The sequence below is a fragment of the Mesocricetus auratus genome, unplaced genomic scaffold, assembly GCF_017639785.1.
Source record: "Mesocricetus auratus isolate SY011 unplaced genomic scaffold, BCM_Maur_2.0 Super-Scaffold_100676, whole genome shotgun sequence".
NCBI classification, from domain to species: Eukaryota; Metazoa; Chordata; class Mammalia; order Rodentia; family Cricetidae; genus Mesocricetus; species Mesocricetus auratus.
The window spans coordinates 98986432-99004438 of record NW_024429266.1 but is presented as its reverse complement, the minus strand read 5'-3'; the positions used below and the strand labels follow the sequence as shown (position 1 = coordinate 99004438).

The 18007-nt window shown below is 40.6% G+C and overlaps 1 protein-coding gene across 1 annotated transcript; it reads left to right on the top strand.

The window, feature by feature from the left end:
• The first annotated feature begins 1954 nt into the window (after positions 1-1954).
• Positions 1955-2151, top strand: LOC121136508 (humanin-like 8). Its single transcript, XM_040737059.1, has one exon. It carries the CDS (start codon positions 2035-2037, stop codon positions 2149-2151), a length of 117 nt encoding a protein of 38 aa, XP_040592993.1. The 5' UTR covers positions 1955-2034.
• Positions 2152-18007: the final 15856 nt, after the last annotated feature.

Sequence of the window (18007 nt, the reverse complement as noted above, 5' to 3'; positions counted from 1 at the left end):
CAAAGCACTGAAAATGCTTAGATGGATTCCCTTAATCCCATAAACACAAAAGGTTTGGTCCTAGCCTTATAGTTAGTTAGAGGTAGAATTACACATGCAAATCTCCTTAAACCAGTGTCAAATCCCTAGGTTTTTATTTTAAACCCTAAGGAGAGGGTATCAAGCACATATATATAGCTAAAGACACCTTGCCTAGCCACACCCCCACGGAATTCAGCAGTGATAAAAATTAAGCTATAAACGAAAGTTTGATTTAGCCATACCTCATTCAGGGTTGGTAAATTTCGTGCCAGCCACCGCAGTCATACGATTAACCCAAACTAACTATCCCCGGCGTAAAATGTGTTTTACTACTAGCATAATAGAATTAAAACCCAACCAATATGTGAAAATTCATTGTTGGACTTAACCTCAATAACGAAAGTAATTCTAATTATATTAATACACGATAGCTAAGATCCAAACTGGGATTAGATACCCCACTATGCTTAGCCCTAAACCTAAGTGATTAAATAACAAAATCACTTGCCTGAGAACTACTGGCCACAGCTTAAAACTCAAAGGACTTGGCGGTACTTTATATCCATCTAGAGGAGCCTGTTCTATAATCGATAAACCCCGTTATACCTTACCACCCCTTGCTAATTCAGCCTATATACCGCCATCTTCAGCAAACCTTAAAAAAGAACAAAAGTAGGCAAGAGAATATCCATAAAAATGTTAGGTCAAGGTGTAGCCTATGGGTTGGGAAGTAATGGACTACATTTTCTTTTCTAAGAACATACACACTATCCTTTATGAAATCTAAAGGACAAAGGAGGATTTAGTAGTAAATTAAGAATAGAGATCTTAATTGAGTAGAGCAATGAAGTACGTACACACCACCCATCACCCTCCTCAAATTAAGCCGACCATCAATTATACCTAATACCAATTAATAAGCTTATGAGAGGAGATAAGTCGTAACAAGGTAAGCATACTGGAAAGTGTGCTTGGACTAACCATAAGGTAGCTTAAACCCCATAAAGCATCTGGTCTACACCCAGAAGATTCCACATCCAATGGACATTATGAACTAACTCTAGCCCTCATTTTTTCAATCTATAAAATTTTAACTTACAAATTAAAACATTCACTAAAAGAAGTATTGGAGAAAGAAACTTTTTAAGGAGCCATAGAGATAGTACCGTAAGGGAAAGATGAAAGACTTGTTAAAAGTAAATAAAAGCAAAGATTAAACCTTGTACCTTTTGCATAATGAACTAACTAGAAATCTTCTAACTAAGAGAACTTTAGCTAGAGACCCCGAAACCAAGCGAGCTACCCAAGAGCAACTTTAAGAGTTAACCCGTCTATGTAGCAAAATAGTGGGAAGACTTCTGGGTAGAGGTGAAAAGCCTAACGAGCCTGGTGATAGCTGGTTACCCAATAAAGAATTTTAGTTCAACTTTAAGCCTACCATAAACTTTACTAACACAAATGTAAGCTTAAAATATAGCCTAAAGAGGGACAGCTCTTTAGGAACGGAAACAACCTCTAATAGTGAATAAGACAATCAATCAACTAACCATAGTTGGCTTAAGAGCAGCCATCAATAAAGAAAGCGTTCAAGCTCAACACTTAATAGTACATAATACCCTAAATAAAATCTATTTCCTATCTTCATAACTGGGTTAATCTATTAGCTAATAGAAGCAATACTGTTAGCATGAGTAACAAGAATATTATTCTCCACGCACAAGCCTATAACAACCCGGATAACCATTGTTAGTTAACAAATTATAAGTACATTAACTATTTGTAAAAAGTACTTATCATCTAATGTTAATCCAACACAGGTGTGCTAAAAGGAAAGATTAAAAGAAATAAAAGGAACTCGGCAAACACAAATCCCACCTGTTTACCAAAAACATAACCTCTAGCATTACAAGTATTAGAGGCAATGCCTGCCCAGTGACTAAGTTTAATGGCCACGGTATCCTGACCGTGCAAAGGTAGCATAATCACTTGTTCCTTAATTAGGGACTAGTATGAATGGCTAAACGAGGATTTAACTGTCTCTTATTTCCAATCAGTGAAATTGACCTTCCAGTGAAGAGGCGGGGATATAACAATAAGACGAGAAGACCCTATGGAGCTTTAACCGTATAATTTAATTTTAACAACAAACAGTCTACTGACTACAAAACATTAAATATAAATTATAAGTTTCGGCTGGGGTGACCTCAGAGAACAAAAAAAACCTCCGAACGATTATAACCTAGGCCAACAAGCCAAAGTATCAATAATCTTATTGACCCAAACTAATTTGATCAACGGACCAAGTTACCCTAGGGATAACAGCACAATCCTATTCAAGAATCCACATCGACAATTAGGGTTTACGACCTTGATGTTGGATCAGGACATCCCAATGGTGTAGCAGCTATTAAAGGTTCATTTGTTCAACGATTAAAGTCCTACGTGATCTGAGTTCAGACCGGAGTAATCCAGGTCGGTTTCTATCTATTTACAATTTCTCCCAGTACAAAAGGACAAGAGAAATGGGGCCTCCTTAATATAAGCGCCCCTAATTAATTAATGAAACCATCTCAATATAGTAAATCCATACTATATTTACCCTAGACAAGGGTTTATTAGGGTGGCAGAGCCCGGAAATTGCGTAAGACTTAAAACCTTGTCCTCAGAGGTTCAAATCCTCTCCCTAATAGTGCATTTAATTAATATCATAATATTACTCATTCCCATTTAAATCGCAATAGCCTTTCTCACTCTAGTAGAATGGAAAATCTTAGGTTATATACAACTATGAAAAGGCCCTAATATAGTTGGTCCATACGGCATCCTCCAACCATTTGCTGATGCTATAAAACTATTTATCAAAGAACCTTTACGCCCTTTAGCCACCTCAACATCCTTATTCATCATCGTCCCTACACTATCACTCACACTAGCATTTAGCTTATGAATTCCCCTACCCATACCCTACCCCCTAATTAATATAAACATAGGCATACTATTTATTCTAGCTATCTCTAGCCTATCTGTATACTCCATCTTATGGTCAGGTTGAGCCTCTAACTCAAAATATTCTATATTTGGAGCCCTACGAGCAGTCGCACAAACAATCTCTTACGAAGTAACCATAGCTATTATCTTACTATCAGTTCTCCTAATAAACGGCTCATTTTCCTTACAGTTCCTCATTATCACACAAGAACATACATGACTTTTATTAACATCCTGACCTCTAGCCATAATATGATTTATCTCAACCCTAGCAGAAACTAACTGAGCACCTTTTGATTTGACTGAAGGAGAATCCGAACTAGTGTCAGGTTTTAATGTAGAATATGCTGCAGGACCATTTGCTCTATTTTTTATAGCTGAATACACCAGCATTATTCTGATAAATGCTCTATCAACAACCGTATTCTTAGGACCCATTCACAACATATATTACCCACAAACATACACAATTGATTTTATAATCAAAACTCTAATACTGACTTCCCTATTTTTATGAATTCGAGCATCTTACCCACGATTTTGCTATGACCAACTTATACACCTTCTTTGAAAAACCTTCTTACCACTAACACTAGCTTTATGCACATGAGACATCTCAATTCCTATTTTTATAGCAAGCATCCCACCTTACACTTAGAAATATGTCTGATAAAAGAGTTACTTTGATATAGTAAATCATAGAGGTTCAAGCCCTCTTATTTCTAGGACAGTAGGAATTGAACCTACCTTTTAGAATTCAAAATTCTATGTAATACCAATGTACTACATCCTAATAAAGTAAGGTCAGCTAATTAAGCTATCAGGCCCATACCCCGAAAATGCTGGTTTAAACCCTTCCCGTACTAATTAATCCTATTACCCTCTTGATTATCTACTTCACTATTCTTTCAGGTCCCATAGTCACAATACTCAATAACAACTTCTTTCTTATGTGAATTGGTCTAGAAATAAATCTCCTAGCCATCATCCCAATTATAATCAACAAGTCAAATCCACGAACTACAGAATCAGCAACAAAATATTTTATTACCCAGGCTACAGCCTCCATAATCTTCCTACTCTCAATTATTATAAACTATAAACAATTGGGAACATGGGTAATCCAACCTCAAACTAGCAGCCTTGCATCTACACTAATCTTTATCTCATTAGCAATTAAACTAGGTTTATCACCCTTCCATGCTTGACTACCAGAAGTAACTCAAGGTATCCCACTAAGTACAGGACTTCTTCTACTAACTTGAAAAAAACTAGCTCCCCTACCTATTTTATTTCAAATTTATGAACTAATTAATCCACACGTATTAATCCTATCAGCTTCACCTCAGTAATAATTGGAGCATGAGGAGGCCTCAACCAAACTCAAAAAATCATAGCCTACTCCTCTATCGCCCACATGGGATGGATAATCTCAATTCTACCCTACAACCCATCCCTTACTATAATTAATCTCGCTATCTACATTCTATTAACACTAGCTATATTCTCAATTCTCCACGCCCACTCATTCTTCTCTATTAAATCCATATCACTTCTATGAAACAAATCACCTATTATATTACCCCTAATATCTTCCATTATTTTATCCACAGGAGGACTACCTCCACTTACTGGCTTCTTACCTAAATGACTTATCATTACAGAACTCCTAAAAAACAATAACCAATTATTAGCCTCAGTTATAGCAATTGTAGCCTTAATTAACTTATTCTTTTACACCCACCTAATCTATTCAACCTCACTAAACACATTCCCCACTAACAACTCCAAAATATTCACCCATCAAGCAAACACAAAAAATATCTAGCCCTACCACTAACCGCAACTGCAAGTACTCTCACACTCCCCCTCTTACCTCTGATATTATAGAAGTTTAGGATAAATAAGTCCGATGGCCTTCAAAGCCCTTAGTAAACCCTTAGTTTAACTTCTGCATAGAGATTGTAAGACTATACCTTACATCTAATGAATGCAAATCAATTGCTTTTATTAAGCTAAATCCCCCTAGATTGGCAGGATTCAAACCTACAAAATTTTAGTTAACAGCTAAACACCCAACTACTGGCTTCAATCTACTTCTCCCGCCTATCAGAAAGGGGGCGGGAGAAGCCTTAGTAGAAATATTATCTACACCTTCGAACTTGCAATTCGATATGATTATCACCTTAAGGCCTGGTAAAAAGAGGGTTATAACCTCTGTGCTTAGATTTACAGTCTAATGCTATGCTCAGCCATTCTACCTATGTTCATTAATCGCTGGTTATTTTCAACTAATCATAAAGATATTGGAACACTGTATTTAATATTTGGGGCCTGAGCAGGTATAGTAGGCACTACTCTCAGCATTTTTATCTGAGCAGAGCTTAGTCAACCTGGAGTATACATCTTAATCCTACCGGGCTTCGGAATTATTTCACACATTGTTACTTATTACTCCGGAAAAAAAGAACCTTTTGGCTATATAGGTATAGTATGAGCAATAATATCAATTGGATTCCTGGGCTTTATTGTTTGAGCTCATCATATATTTACAGTAGGACTTGACGTAGACACACGAGCCTATTTTACATCAGCCACTATAATTATTGCAATCCCAACTGGAGTAAAAGTATTTAGCTGACTAGCAACGCTTCATGGAGGAAACATCAAGTGATCACCAGCTATACTATGAGCCCTAGGGTTTATCTTCTTATTTACAGTTGGAGGTCTAACAGGTATTGTCTTATCAAACTCATCCTTAGATATTGTATTACATGATACTTACTATGTGGTCACCCACTTCCATTACGTTTTATCAATAGGGGCAGTCTTTGCTACTATAGCAGGCTTTGTTCACTGGTTCCCTTTATTCTCAGGTTATACTCTCGACAACACATGAGCAAAAGCCCACTTCAAGAACAGATAAACAACTTAAATACACTTAAACACATAAGGAAAGAGAGACAGTTATCCATAGTGTCCCAACCAAAATCTAGGTCCAAATGGATTCCGAGCAGAATTCTACCAGAAATTCAAGGAAGGTCTAATACCAACACTCGTCAAATTGTTCCACACATTAGAAACAGAGGAAATATTGCCAAACTCTGTTTATGGGGCTACAATTACCTATGCTGAATCCATCTGCACCTAGATTTTGGTTGGGAGACTATGGATAACTGTCTCTCTTTCCTTATGGGTTATAAGTGTATTTAAGTTGTTTATCTGTTCTTGTTTTAATTTTGGTATGCTGTATTCATCTAGAAAATTGAACATCTTAAAGTTTCCAGTTTTGTGGAGTACAAGTTTTTGAAATATGACCTGATGATTCTCTGGATTTCCTCATTATCTCTTGTTATGTCCCCATTTTCCCTTCTGATTTTCTTAATTTGGATATTGTCTCTCTGTCTTTTGGGTAGTTTGGACAAGGGTTTGTCTGTTTTGTTGAATTTCTCAAAGAACCAACTCTTTGTCTGATTGATTCTTTGCATTTTTTTCTCTTCTTCTATTTTATTGGTTTCAGCCTTCAATTTGACCATTTCTTGCCATCTACTCCTGAGTGAGTTTGCGTCTTCTTGTTCTAGCTCTTTCAGTTGCTCTGTTAATTTGCAACTATGGGATTTTCCCAGCTTCTTTATGTAGGCATTTAGTGCTATGAACTTGCCTCTCAGCATTGCTTTCATTATGTCCATGAGTTTGGGTGTGTTGTGTGGTCATTTTCATTAAATTTTAGGAAGTCTAATTTCTTTCTTTATTCCTTGATCCAGTGGTGGTTCAGTTGATCACTGTTCAATTTCCATGTTTGTGGGCTTTCTGAAATTAATGTTGCTGTTGAATTCTAACTTTAAGCTGTGGTGATCTGATAGAGTACAGGGGTTTACTCCAATTATTTTTTATCTGCTGAGGTTTGCTTTCTTGCTGAGTATGTGGTCGATTTTTGAGAAGGTTCAGGGAGGTGCTGAAACGAAAGTGTATCCTTTTGTGTTTGGGTGGAATGTTCTATAGATGTCTGTTAAGTCCATTTGAGTCATAACCTCTATTAGTTCCATTATTTCTCAGTTAAGCTTCTGTCTAACAGATCTGTCCAGTGGTGAGAGTGGAGTGTTGAAGTCTCCCAATGTTAGTGTGTGGGATTTCATTTGTGATATAAATTTTTACTAAAATTTTTCTTTTACAAATGCAGGAGCCCTTGTGTTTGGGGCATAGATGTTCAGAATTGAAACTTCTCTTGATGGATTTTTCCTGTGATGAATATAAAATGCCCTTCTTTATCTTTTTGATTGATTTTAGTTTGAAGTCTAGTTTATTTAGATATGAGCAGTGTTAGATAGTAGGATATTAGGCTTTTTCTTAGGTCCATTTGATTAGAAAACATTTTCCCAACCCTTTACTCTGAGGTAATGTCTGTCTGAGTTTCAGGTGTGTTTGCTGTATGCAGCAGAAGGATGGATTCTGTTTTCGGGTCCAAAGCCTGTGTCTTTTTGTAAGTAAATCAAGACCATTTACACTAATGGATATTAATAACCTGTGATTGTTAGTTCCATTTACTTTTGTTTTTGTTGGTAGTGATGGCATTGTGTGCTCAGTTCCCTTCTTTGGTGTTTTCTGATGTAAGCTCATCTATTTCCTTTGTTCTTGTGGACATAGGTGATTTCGTGGGTTAGAGTTTTCCTTCTAATACTTTCTGTAGGGCCGGGTTTGTGGATAGGTATTATTTAAATTTGGTTGATCATGGAATATCTTCTTTCTCCAATGTAACAGAAATAAAACCCAAGGCCACTTTTGGTGTTTTTCGGGTTTGGGGCTTAGACCATGAAGGAGCATTGTCTCAACCTCATATTCACATGGCCCAGCTGTCTAAAAGCATCAGGACACAGACTCCCATAGGTTATGAGATCTGAATCCTTTACCCTTTGCCTTCTAGATCAAATATCCTTTCTTCAGCATGCACATCCTCCCCCTTGCAGTGTGTGTGTGTGTTCATGAGGACAGTTTTAAACTCTGTCCACAGGTGTATTAAATGCTTTGGGTTCTACATTCTAGTTGGATTCTGTATGAGAACGCTGTGGGCCATGGATAGGGAATGATCAGCATGTCCTTCCCCTAAGCTAGTCTCCTAGAAAGAACTGCATGAGGTATGATTAGTGAATGCATGTGAAAGCAAGTACACGAAGGAAACGCCCTGGGGTGTTTACATTTTCTCTGTGACAAAGGAAATACTTTGTCACCAGAACAATACTTTTGATTCTCTCACATGACCAAAGAGGGTAAGTCATAACACTAGGTATCCTTCTTCATAGCACTTATATTTGCTTTAGCTGACTGTGAATTCTCCTCAGGTTTTCCTGTTTAGTAATCAGGTTTCTTGGGAGTAACAGTCGTTATAGAATTAATGTCTCTGTCTCTAACTTTCTATCTTTCCTCTGTGTGTGTGTGTGTGTGTGTGTGTGAGAGAGAGAGAGAGAGAGAGAGAGAGAGAGAGAGAGAGAGAGAGAGTCTGTGTACATGCACACATGTATGTATGTGACTATGGTATTTACTAGGGGATTTCTATGAATGACTTACAGCTTACAGGCTGGTGTTCAACTGGTCTTACAACAGCTGCCTATGGAGGAGAGGTTCAGGATCTGTCTGCTCGACACTCCTAAAGGTTAGAGGTGAAATCCTGAAAAGACTGGCTTTGATGAGAGTGAAGAAACGGTGAGGGCAAGCAGGTAAACAGAGGCATCCCCCTTCTTCTCTGCCTTTCTTTAGGGAGCCAGCAGAAGGTGTGGCCCAGATTAATGGTGACTCTTCCTGCCTCTAAAGATAGGGATTAAAGTATTATTTCCCCAGCTCAATGATCCAGATTAGAATTTAAAGTGGCCCACTTCAAATTTATGATTGAGAAAAACTAACTTGTAGATGTCCCTGGTCCTTTTCATTTTAGTGAATTCCTGATGTAGTCAAGTTGAGGAAAACCCATCACATCAGGCTTTAGAAAGAAAACTGGGAAGGGTTTATTTGCACTACACTTGAGCTCAGTATCCTTCCTTCCCTGGTTTTCTACTTGGGTCTGTAGAACACACTATGGTCCATAGAGACTTAACTCCACTGGCCATGGGGAACATCAGAAACAGCAGTATGACCTCAATGCCTAATCATTACAAGATCCTATTTCCAAATTAGGTTTACAATCCCCTTTTCCGGCTTAAGACTTAAACATCTGACATGGGGAAGGGCCTAGGTCCTGCCCTAGATGAAATGACAGACTTTAGAGTTCCCCCCAAGGAGGGCCTCACCCTCCCTGAGGAATGATGTGGGGATTAGGTGGGGGGCTGGAGGGGTGGAGGGACAAGGGAGTAGGAGTGGGAGAGGTAGCTGGGATTGACATGTGAAGCATGTTTCTAATTTAAATACAAGCATTACAAAAAAAGACTTCAACATCTGAAAGACACACTCCAAATAGCCCTCATGTGTAGAGAGAGCTTGGGTTTTTCCCCACCAGTCACCTTGGCACTGCCGCATTGTAGTCCCCAAATAACACACAAGACGCTGTATTAATTATGAAGCTGTGGCTGCTTGTTTCTTACTGGCTAGCTCTGACTTAAGTATTTAACCCATCTAAGTATTTCTCTTACCGGACGGACATCTTACTTCTCTAGCGGGCTACATGATGACTCCCTGTGTTTCTCCTACCCAGAGTCCTCCTGGACTCCTAGTCCCACCTATCTTGCTTCCCTATTGGCCAACAGTGCTTTATTGACATATACACAGGACTTCCCCAACACTCATGGAAACTAAGATTCAGGGAGGAGCACAGGAAGCACACCTAGGATACCAGAGTTCAGAACTCATAAATCTGTTCCAGTAAGGGGAGGGACTTTGAATTCACCTTCACTAACATCCTCAAGCCTTCTGACAGGAATTTTTCTCACTACATATGTGATTTCCCTCTGTTTTGAGACCCCCAATGTAACTTTCTGAGGATTTTCCCCAGGTTATTTACTTCAGGGGATTCATCTTTCTTCCCCACCATCCTGCCTTATTTCCCAGCAGCCTGTTTACCTCAATGAGTATGAAACTTAAGGTGGAGAAGAGTCTTTCCTAGGCAATGTTTGGCAACATCCCATAAAGAACAAACATTTCTAGTGAGGCAGAGATAGATCTCTAGTTTTGAAAGGAGGGCGTGTTGAAGAGCTTCTCCTGTAACCTAGGAGTGGCTCCTGGGAAGTCAACTTGAAGTACGGTAGTTAGCAGGTGGTTACCAAGTGTCATCAGCAGTCACTTACTTGGACATTCTATTGTATGCTGGAGAGCCCTAGCATCTCCTGTGATGTCCCTGTGTTGTGGTGAATCCAGCAGCCTGTGGGTCATTCATTCAGTGCCTTTATGGTTCACCCATAGACATGTTGGCAAGATGAATCAGGCTACTTGAAGAGAGATTGGAGCCAGTGATCAGAGTGAGACAGAAGGAAGCTGGCCTTTGGTCTCAGTGTAAAACAACAAGACACAAATCTTCTGGGGGAGACACAATGAGTTTGTGCAGGGGGTGAAGTGCTTACTTGAGGAGACTGACTTGAGCTAGGCCTTCAGGAGTCATGCTTAGGAGGTCAGAGTTTTCTGGGAATCAGTGGACCTATCCAGCTTCTATGAATTCCCACAGAGCAGACCCAGAGTTAAAGCTTTCTGATGGGTAGTTTGGCAGAAAGTCAGGAAATGTCTCGGCTGCATCATCAGTGCTGGGAGCTCCTTAACTTCTTTCTGAGTGCCAAAGGAGGCTATGAGGATGGACAGAATGAGTAATGAGGGGCCAGGGTAGGGTTCTGCTCACTTCTTCCTCAGTAGATTCCTGTAGGCTCCATGGGAATTTGATGACAACTATAGGGATGGAGATGCCTCTGGTTATGTACTGAGGACTCAAACATGCAGATACTTTGCTCCTGGGCACAGGTGATCAGGGCTTGGTGTTACTTAGACTAGGGACTCTAGCACTTACCTGCAATACATCAGATATCAATTGACATTGTCTTCCAAACAAGCATGGCTGGTCTGGCTTATGCATTCCAGGGCCACAGAGACTGCAGTAGGGGCTGAAGTACATGTCTACTCATAGTGGTTGGGGACAAGGACATGGCTTATGTGCCCCCTGCTTGAGGATTGTTTTCGGGAGTTGTTTTTGGTGTGTGTGTGTGTGTGTGTGTGTGTGTGTGTGTGTGTGTATGTGTGTGTGTGTGTGTGTGTGTGTGTGTGTGTGTGTGTGTGTGTATCTATCCCTCCAGGTCCTTGGAGTCAGTCATCCATGACAGGACATGAGGATTTGCCTGTCTCGTTGGTTCCAAGTGATTTCAGTGATGAGGCCAGGCAGCCCCACTGTGTTAGGTTATCTGCTGCTGTGAAGAAACACCATGACCATGAAAACTTTAAAGGAAAACATTTAGTTGAGTGGCTTACATCTTCACAGATCTAGTCTATTATTATCATGAGAAATAGCACCATGCAGGTAGACATGCTGCTGGAGAAGGATCTGAGAGTTAATGCATCATTATCCATGCGCAACAGAAAGTGGATGGAAGTAGGCTTAGCTTGATCACAGGACACCACAAAGCCCACCCCGACACTGACACAGTTCCTTCAACAAAACCACACCTACTCCAGCATGGCAACACCTACTAAGAGGTCATTTTCTCTCAACTGCCACACCCACTTTGAGGAGCAGTACTCTTGGTCCTTGTGCTCACCTTTGGGACATATTGAAATCCCCTGGGAAGTGTATTAAGCCATCCTTATGTTGTGTCTCCTACCTGGAAATTCTGATGACATAGAACTAGTCAGGACAGTATGTCTGTACACTACCTTCACGGCTGGTAGAGAATATGTCCAGAGGAACAAGTCATTTTCCTCCCAAGTAGAATTACACATGGCCATGGACTGACAAAGAATGACTCCAATAACCCTAACAGCTGGGTTAGGAGAGTCCTGCACTGTTGCTGTCATTTGCCATTTTGACACAAGGTCTTGTTTATAACCTATAGAGTGTAATCTTTTCCTTGCCAGCCGCCTAGGTCCTGCAACAGTTGCAGTCCCCAAATAACACACAGGACACTATATTAATTATGAATCTGTTGGCCGTTTGCTTGTGTCTTACTGGCTAGCTCTGACTTAAGTATATAACCCATAATTGTTAATCTAAGTATTTCTCTTACCAGAGAAAAGGGTCCAGACCTCCTACTCCTCTGGCGACTACATGGTTGTCTCTCCCTGCCTCTCTTTCCCAGAATCCTCCTAGACTCCTACTCCCACCTATCTTGCTTCCCTATTGGCCAACAGTGCTTTACTGACATATACACGGGACTTCCCCATCATCTCCTCTTTTCTGTCTAAACAAAAAGAAAGGTCTTAACTTTAACATAGTCAAATTATATATAACAGAACAGCTATCAAGCAAGAACACAGTTACAATAGTTTGTCCATCAACATTCAGCAAGATTTAAAGTAAATATCACCCATCCCATCCTTGTGAGTCCAAAGTCGTATATGTAGCTTATCTTTTATCATAATTACGGAAAACTATAATTATAACTATCTGTCTTCAACTCCATCAAAGATCACAAAAGGATAATATATAAACACTAGAATTGACAGAGACATCTCACTACCTGGACAGTCACCCGAAATTCCTCTGTAACCAAGAGGAGTTTCAGTGATGATGTTATACCAGAAACCAGAGGCCTTGAACAAAACCAATGACTCAGTGAAATGAACATCTGCAAGTACAGCTGATTGGAAAAAAGGGTGCACTTTGTGAAATAACATCTCCCAATGCCACCAGGGACAATGAAAGGGTGCTGGAAAACTGGGAAAGATGGAGGAGCGAAGAGGTTATTTTTGTTTGTTTTAGGGGGGTTGTTTTTTGTTTTATTTTTGTTTGTTTGTTTGTGTTGGTTTGATTTTTAAAATTTTCTTTTGGGGGGTGCCACTGGCTATGACTGGACAGGAAGGTGAGTGGAATGGGGGTTCATGATGATCAATTCTCAAGGATTCCATGAAGAAATTATATTAAAAAAAAAGACTTCATGCTGGAGAGAAACTCTGTGAATATAAGCAATGTGATAAAAACCTATGCATGTCACTGTTATCCTCCAAGTCAGTAAGGAATTCGTACAGAGAATGAGGATATTAAAAAAGTTATAGTTACAGCCAGGCGTTGGTGGTGCACGCCTTTAATCCCAGCACTCTGGAGGCAGAAGCAGGCAGATCTCTGTGAGTTTGAGGCCAGCCTGGTCTACAAGAGCTAGTTCCAGGCCAGCCTCCAAAGCCACAGAGAAACACTGTCTCGAAAAACCAAAAAAAAAAAAGTTATAGTTACGGGAACCCATGACCATAAGCCAACACACTTACATTTTATTACACAAGATTATTTATAGTGGAGAAAAATCTGACAAGTGTCAACAATCTATTCAAGCATTATGATGCCCCTCTTTATTTGCCCCTCAAACTCACGGTCAGAGGCACTGTGAATGTAAACAAATGTGTTTATATAAGATTAGTAGAATCATTACATCAGTGTTGGTGGGGCCTGTGGCTTAGGTCTTCCTCTTCCAGCTGGGGCAGGGCCAAGGCTCCAGTGGTGGGAGATGCAATGCCGGATGGTCTGGGGTGTGAGGAGGTTCCCCCAAGGTCTCTGGGCTTTCTCTCCTGCTGGTGACAGGGCCAAAGCTCCAATGGCAGCAGATGCAGTCTTGGATGGTTTAGGTCTGCCCCCAGGTCTCTGGGGATTCAGTGGGTACAATGGGGCAATTTGCCCCAGTCAAGGGCCTTCAATGGGGAGGACAGAAGGCCCCGTACTCACCTCTCCTGGTGGAGACAGGGCCAAGGCTCTGATGGCAGCAGGTGCAGCCCTAGATGGTTTGGGCCTGCCCCCAGGTCTCTAGAGATTTGATGGGTGGGATGGGGTAACTTGCCCTGTTCAGGGACATCCATTGTGGGGACCTGCAGGAGAAGGCCCAGTACTCACTTCTCCTGGTGGGGTAGGGCCAAGGCTCTGATGTCAGCATCTGCTGGATGTATTGGGGCTGCCCCCAGGTCTCCAGGGATTCGGTGGGTGGGACAGGGTGATGTGCCCCAGTCAAAGGAGTCCTACAGCAAACCAGTTAAGCCTTTTATAGGCAGGGCCGTTGGTTCCTCTGACTGTTCAACATCTATTGTGCCCTGTTTTTGTACAGCCTAAATGGTAAGTGACTTTTTTTTAAGACAGAGCTTCTCTGTGGCTTTGTAGGCTGTCCTAGACCTAGCTCTTGTAGTCCAGGCTGGTCTCGAACTCACAGAGATCTGCCTGCCTCTGCCTCCCAAGCGCTGGGATTAAAGGTGTGTGCCACCACCACCTGGCTTGGTCAGTGACTTTTTATAGTGTCTTATAATATTATTTCCAGAAACATGGATTGGCTTATGGTCCACTTCTGAGATTGAAGGAATATTGTTCTAGTTATTTCACTGCTGTACCAGAATACAACCCCATAGACTCACTGCCACATATGGCCTTAGCCTTCCTCTCTGTCCTCTGGCTCAGTGCATTCAACCAGTCTCATGCTTTGTTTTACATGAGATAGGGTTCCAATCCCTAAGTACTGAACATCCATCTCCTGAAGAGGTCAAGTTGGATGCCAAGATTCTGGGGTGATAATGCTGATGTTTTCACCTGTGTCTAGTAATCCCTCAATTGTGATGTTATTTATTCACACCCTTAGCTTTGGTCTTTGGTTGTTTTATAGAAGTCTTGCAAAATATATGTTTTATGGTTCCTCCTGTAATTTTTTATTCATGTTCCAAAACTATTTTATCATCCAGAGCAGCATGTTGTTTTTTGTTTTGTTTTGTTTTTACAATAGACACTAGCTCCTCTCATTGTTCTGGGGAGGAGTTTCTTCCACAGTGACTGGGAATGGTGACTGGAGCACATTTGACTTGGGGGCCTATGAGAGGCTCCCTAAGGCATTTCCCAAGGTAAACGGTTGCCTTGTATCTTTTTGATCTGCATTCATTAGTCCACTGCCAGCCTTTGCTGCATCTTCTGCATAATCCAGAAGGCTGAGGTCTTCTATTTGGAGAAACATTGTTTATAGGAACTCCCTGTGTAGAATTTCTTCTTATATGGCCCAATTTACCACAATTAAAACATTTGACAGTTTGATATCTTTTTGGGCCTTTGGACATTTCCTCTCCTGTCCAAGTCTCATTTCTATAGTTATGAGACTCAATATTGACTGTGTGTTGAATCCATTCTTCTATGGGTTCTGCTCTGACCTTTAAAGGTGCAGTTATCTTTTTGCATTCTAAATTAGCATTCTCAAAAATTAAAGATTCAACTAGTACTCATCTAAGTTCTTGATCTGATATCACTGTATTTACAGATTTAGTCTTCCTTGCAAAAATCAATGAAGTGTTCCTTTGAGCCTTGTATGACTTTAGTAAATTCTCAATTATTTTTCATGATTCTTGAATCTATCTCAAGCATTTAAAGCTGCCATCTGGCATAGGAACAAGGTATGCTCACCAAAGGTATCCTTCTTATTTATGTCAGGAAAACATCCCTTACTGAGGCTATGATCTTGGGAAATCTTACCTTACTGTTCAAGTGCCTTAGTTCTTTCCTCAATTAGATTTTCCAGTGATGACTATATTCTAATACTGCTGATACTAAATGATTCCAGAATCATTTGGAGTGATTCCACTCCTGGACAACCAGTATTCATCATCTGCCTTACATATGCTGAATGCATACCATAGGAGACTATTTCTTCGTTAATATCTTTTCAGTCTTGCATGTATAGGTTCTAATTTACAATCTGTGTGCCCTTCAGGATAATTAGCATTAGTTGGCTTTTCACAAACAGTAACAGGACAGAACATAGCAGGTAAACTCACAACTTTTAGGCAAGTTATCTCTGACTCCGTAAAGTACTGGCAAGGTTAAAGTTCCTCTACACTCTTTCATGTGTGCCTTAACACTAGACATCAAACTACCAAATAACCCAATTAAAAAATGCAGTGCAGATCTAAACAGAATTCTCAACAGAACAGTCTCAAATGGCATAAAGACACTCAACATACTTAATCATCAGGGAAATGCAAATCAAAACCACTTTGAGATTCTATCTTACACCCATCAGAATGGCCAAGATCAAAAACAACTTATGCTGGAGAGGATGTGGAAAAAGGGTAACACTTCTCCATTACTGGTGTGAATGCAAACTTTAACCACTGCTGTGGAAATCAGAATTTCTCATAAAATTAGGGATCAACTTACCTCAAGACCCTGCAATACCACTGTTGGGCATATACCCAAAGGACGCACATCCACACCACAAGGACATTTGCTCAATTGTGTTCATAGCAACACTATTCCCAATAGCCAGGTCTTGGAAACAGCATAGATGGCCCTCAACTGAAGAATGGATAAAGAAAATGTGGTACATTTACACAATGGAGTACTAAGAAACAATGGCATCCTAAAATTAACAGGCAAATGGACAGAAGTAGAAAAAACTAAGTGTGATAACCCAAAGCCAGAAAGACAAATATAGTATGTACTCATAAGTGGATACCAGACATAAAGCAAAAGTTACCCAGCCTACAGTTCATAACCCAAGAGAAGCTAGAACCCTCTTCCAGAAACAGATGGAAGAAAATCCACAACTAACAGATGCAGAAATCCACAACTAACCAATGGGCCAAGCTCCTGGAGTACAACTGAAGTGAGGCAAGAGTGATAATATGAACAAAGGAGTCAAGACCATGATGGGGAAACCCACAGAATCAGCTGACCTGACTCGGGTCTGACAAACGGGGAACCTGCATAAGACCAAGCTAGACTCTCTTAATATAAGGTGACAATGGTGTGCCTGGGACAATATATGAGGTCACTGGCAATGGGTCCAAGATCTAACACTAATGCACAAACTGACTTAGTGGAGCCCATTCTATATGGAGAGATACCTTGCTCATCCTAGACACAGGGGAGTGGGGGTGGAGAGGTGCCTTGGTCCTGCCTGAACGAGATGGTGGGACAGACTTAGTAGACTTTCTAGGGGAGGGCTTACCCTCTCCATGGAGCAGATGGGAGGAAGGGGAGCAGGAGGAGAGAAGGGAGGGAGAACTAGGATTGGAATGTAAAAACTAAACAAAAAGAAAGAAAACCACAAAAAAATTAAAACAACCTGGAATTCAAGACTGTAGACCAGTACAAGACTTAAGCAGACAAATAGGTGGAGGTTATTTACTGGACAGTTCCAAAGCCATGTACAGTTTATTCCCACCAAAACATAAGGCTTATACTGTATTGGATCTAAAGGATGCATTCTTCTCCATGTTACTATCAGAATTAAATCAACCCATTTTCACATTTGAAGGGACTGACCATGAATAGGAATATCAGGACAACTAAACTGTACCAGATTGCCTCAAGGATTCAAGAACACTTCCACCATTTTTTTGTTTTTGTTTTTTGAGACAGTTTCTCTGTATTGTTTTGGAAGCTGCTCTGTAGACCAGGCTGGCCTCAAACTCACAGAGACCCGCCTGCCTCTGCCTCCCGAGTGCTGGGATTAAAGGCGTGTGCCACCAACGCCCGGCTCACGTCTACCTTTTTTTTTTTTTTTTTTTTTTTTTTGGTTTTTCGAGACAGGGTTTCTCTGTGGCTTTGGAGGCTGTCCTGGAACTCGCTTTGTAGACCAGGCTGGCCTCAAACTCACAGAGATCCGCCTGCCTCTGCCTCCTGAGTGCTGGGATTAAAGGTGTGCGCCACCAACGCCCGGCCCACTTCTACCATTTTTGATGAAGCACTCAACAAAGACTTAAACCTCTTCTACAGTGAGTACCTTGAGGCAACTTTGCCCCAATATGTGGATGACTTATTGTTAGTAACAAAAGATGAAGAAGACTGTTTAAGAGTCACCCAGGGCCTTTTAGAGATTCTGGCTCAATTAGGATACAAAGTCTCCTAGAAGAAGGCTCAAATTTTCAC

Bases quoted from the DNA above. Each gene is read 5' to 3' on its own strand.
- LOC121136508 (XM_040737059.1), top strand. From the start codon at position 2,035: ATGGCTAAACGAGGATTTAACTGTCTCTTATTTCCAATCAGTGAAATT.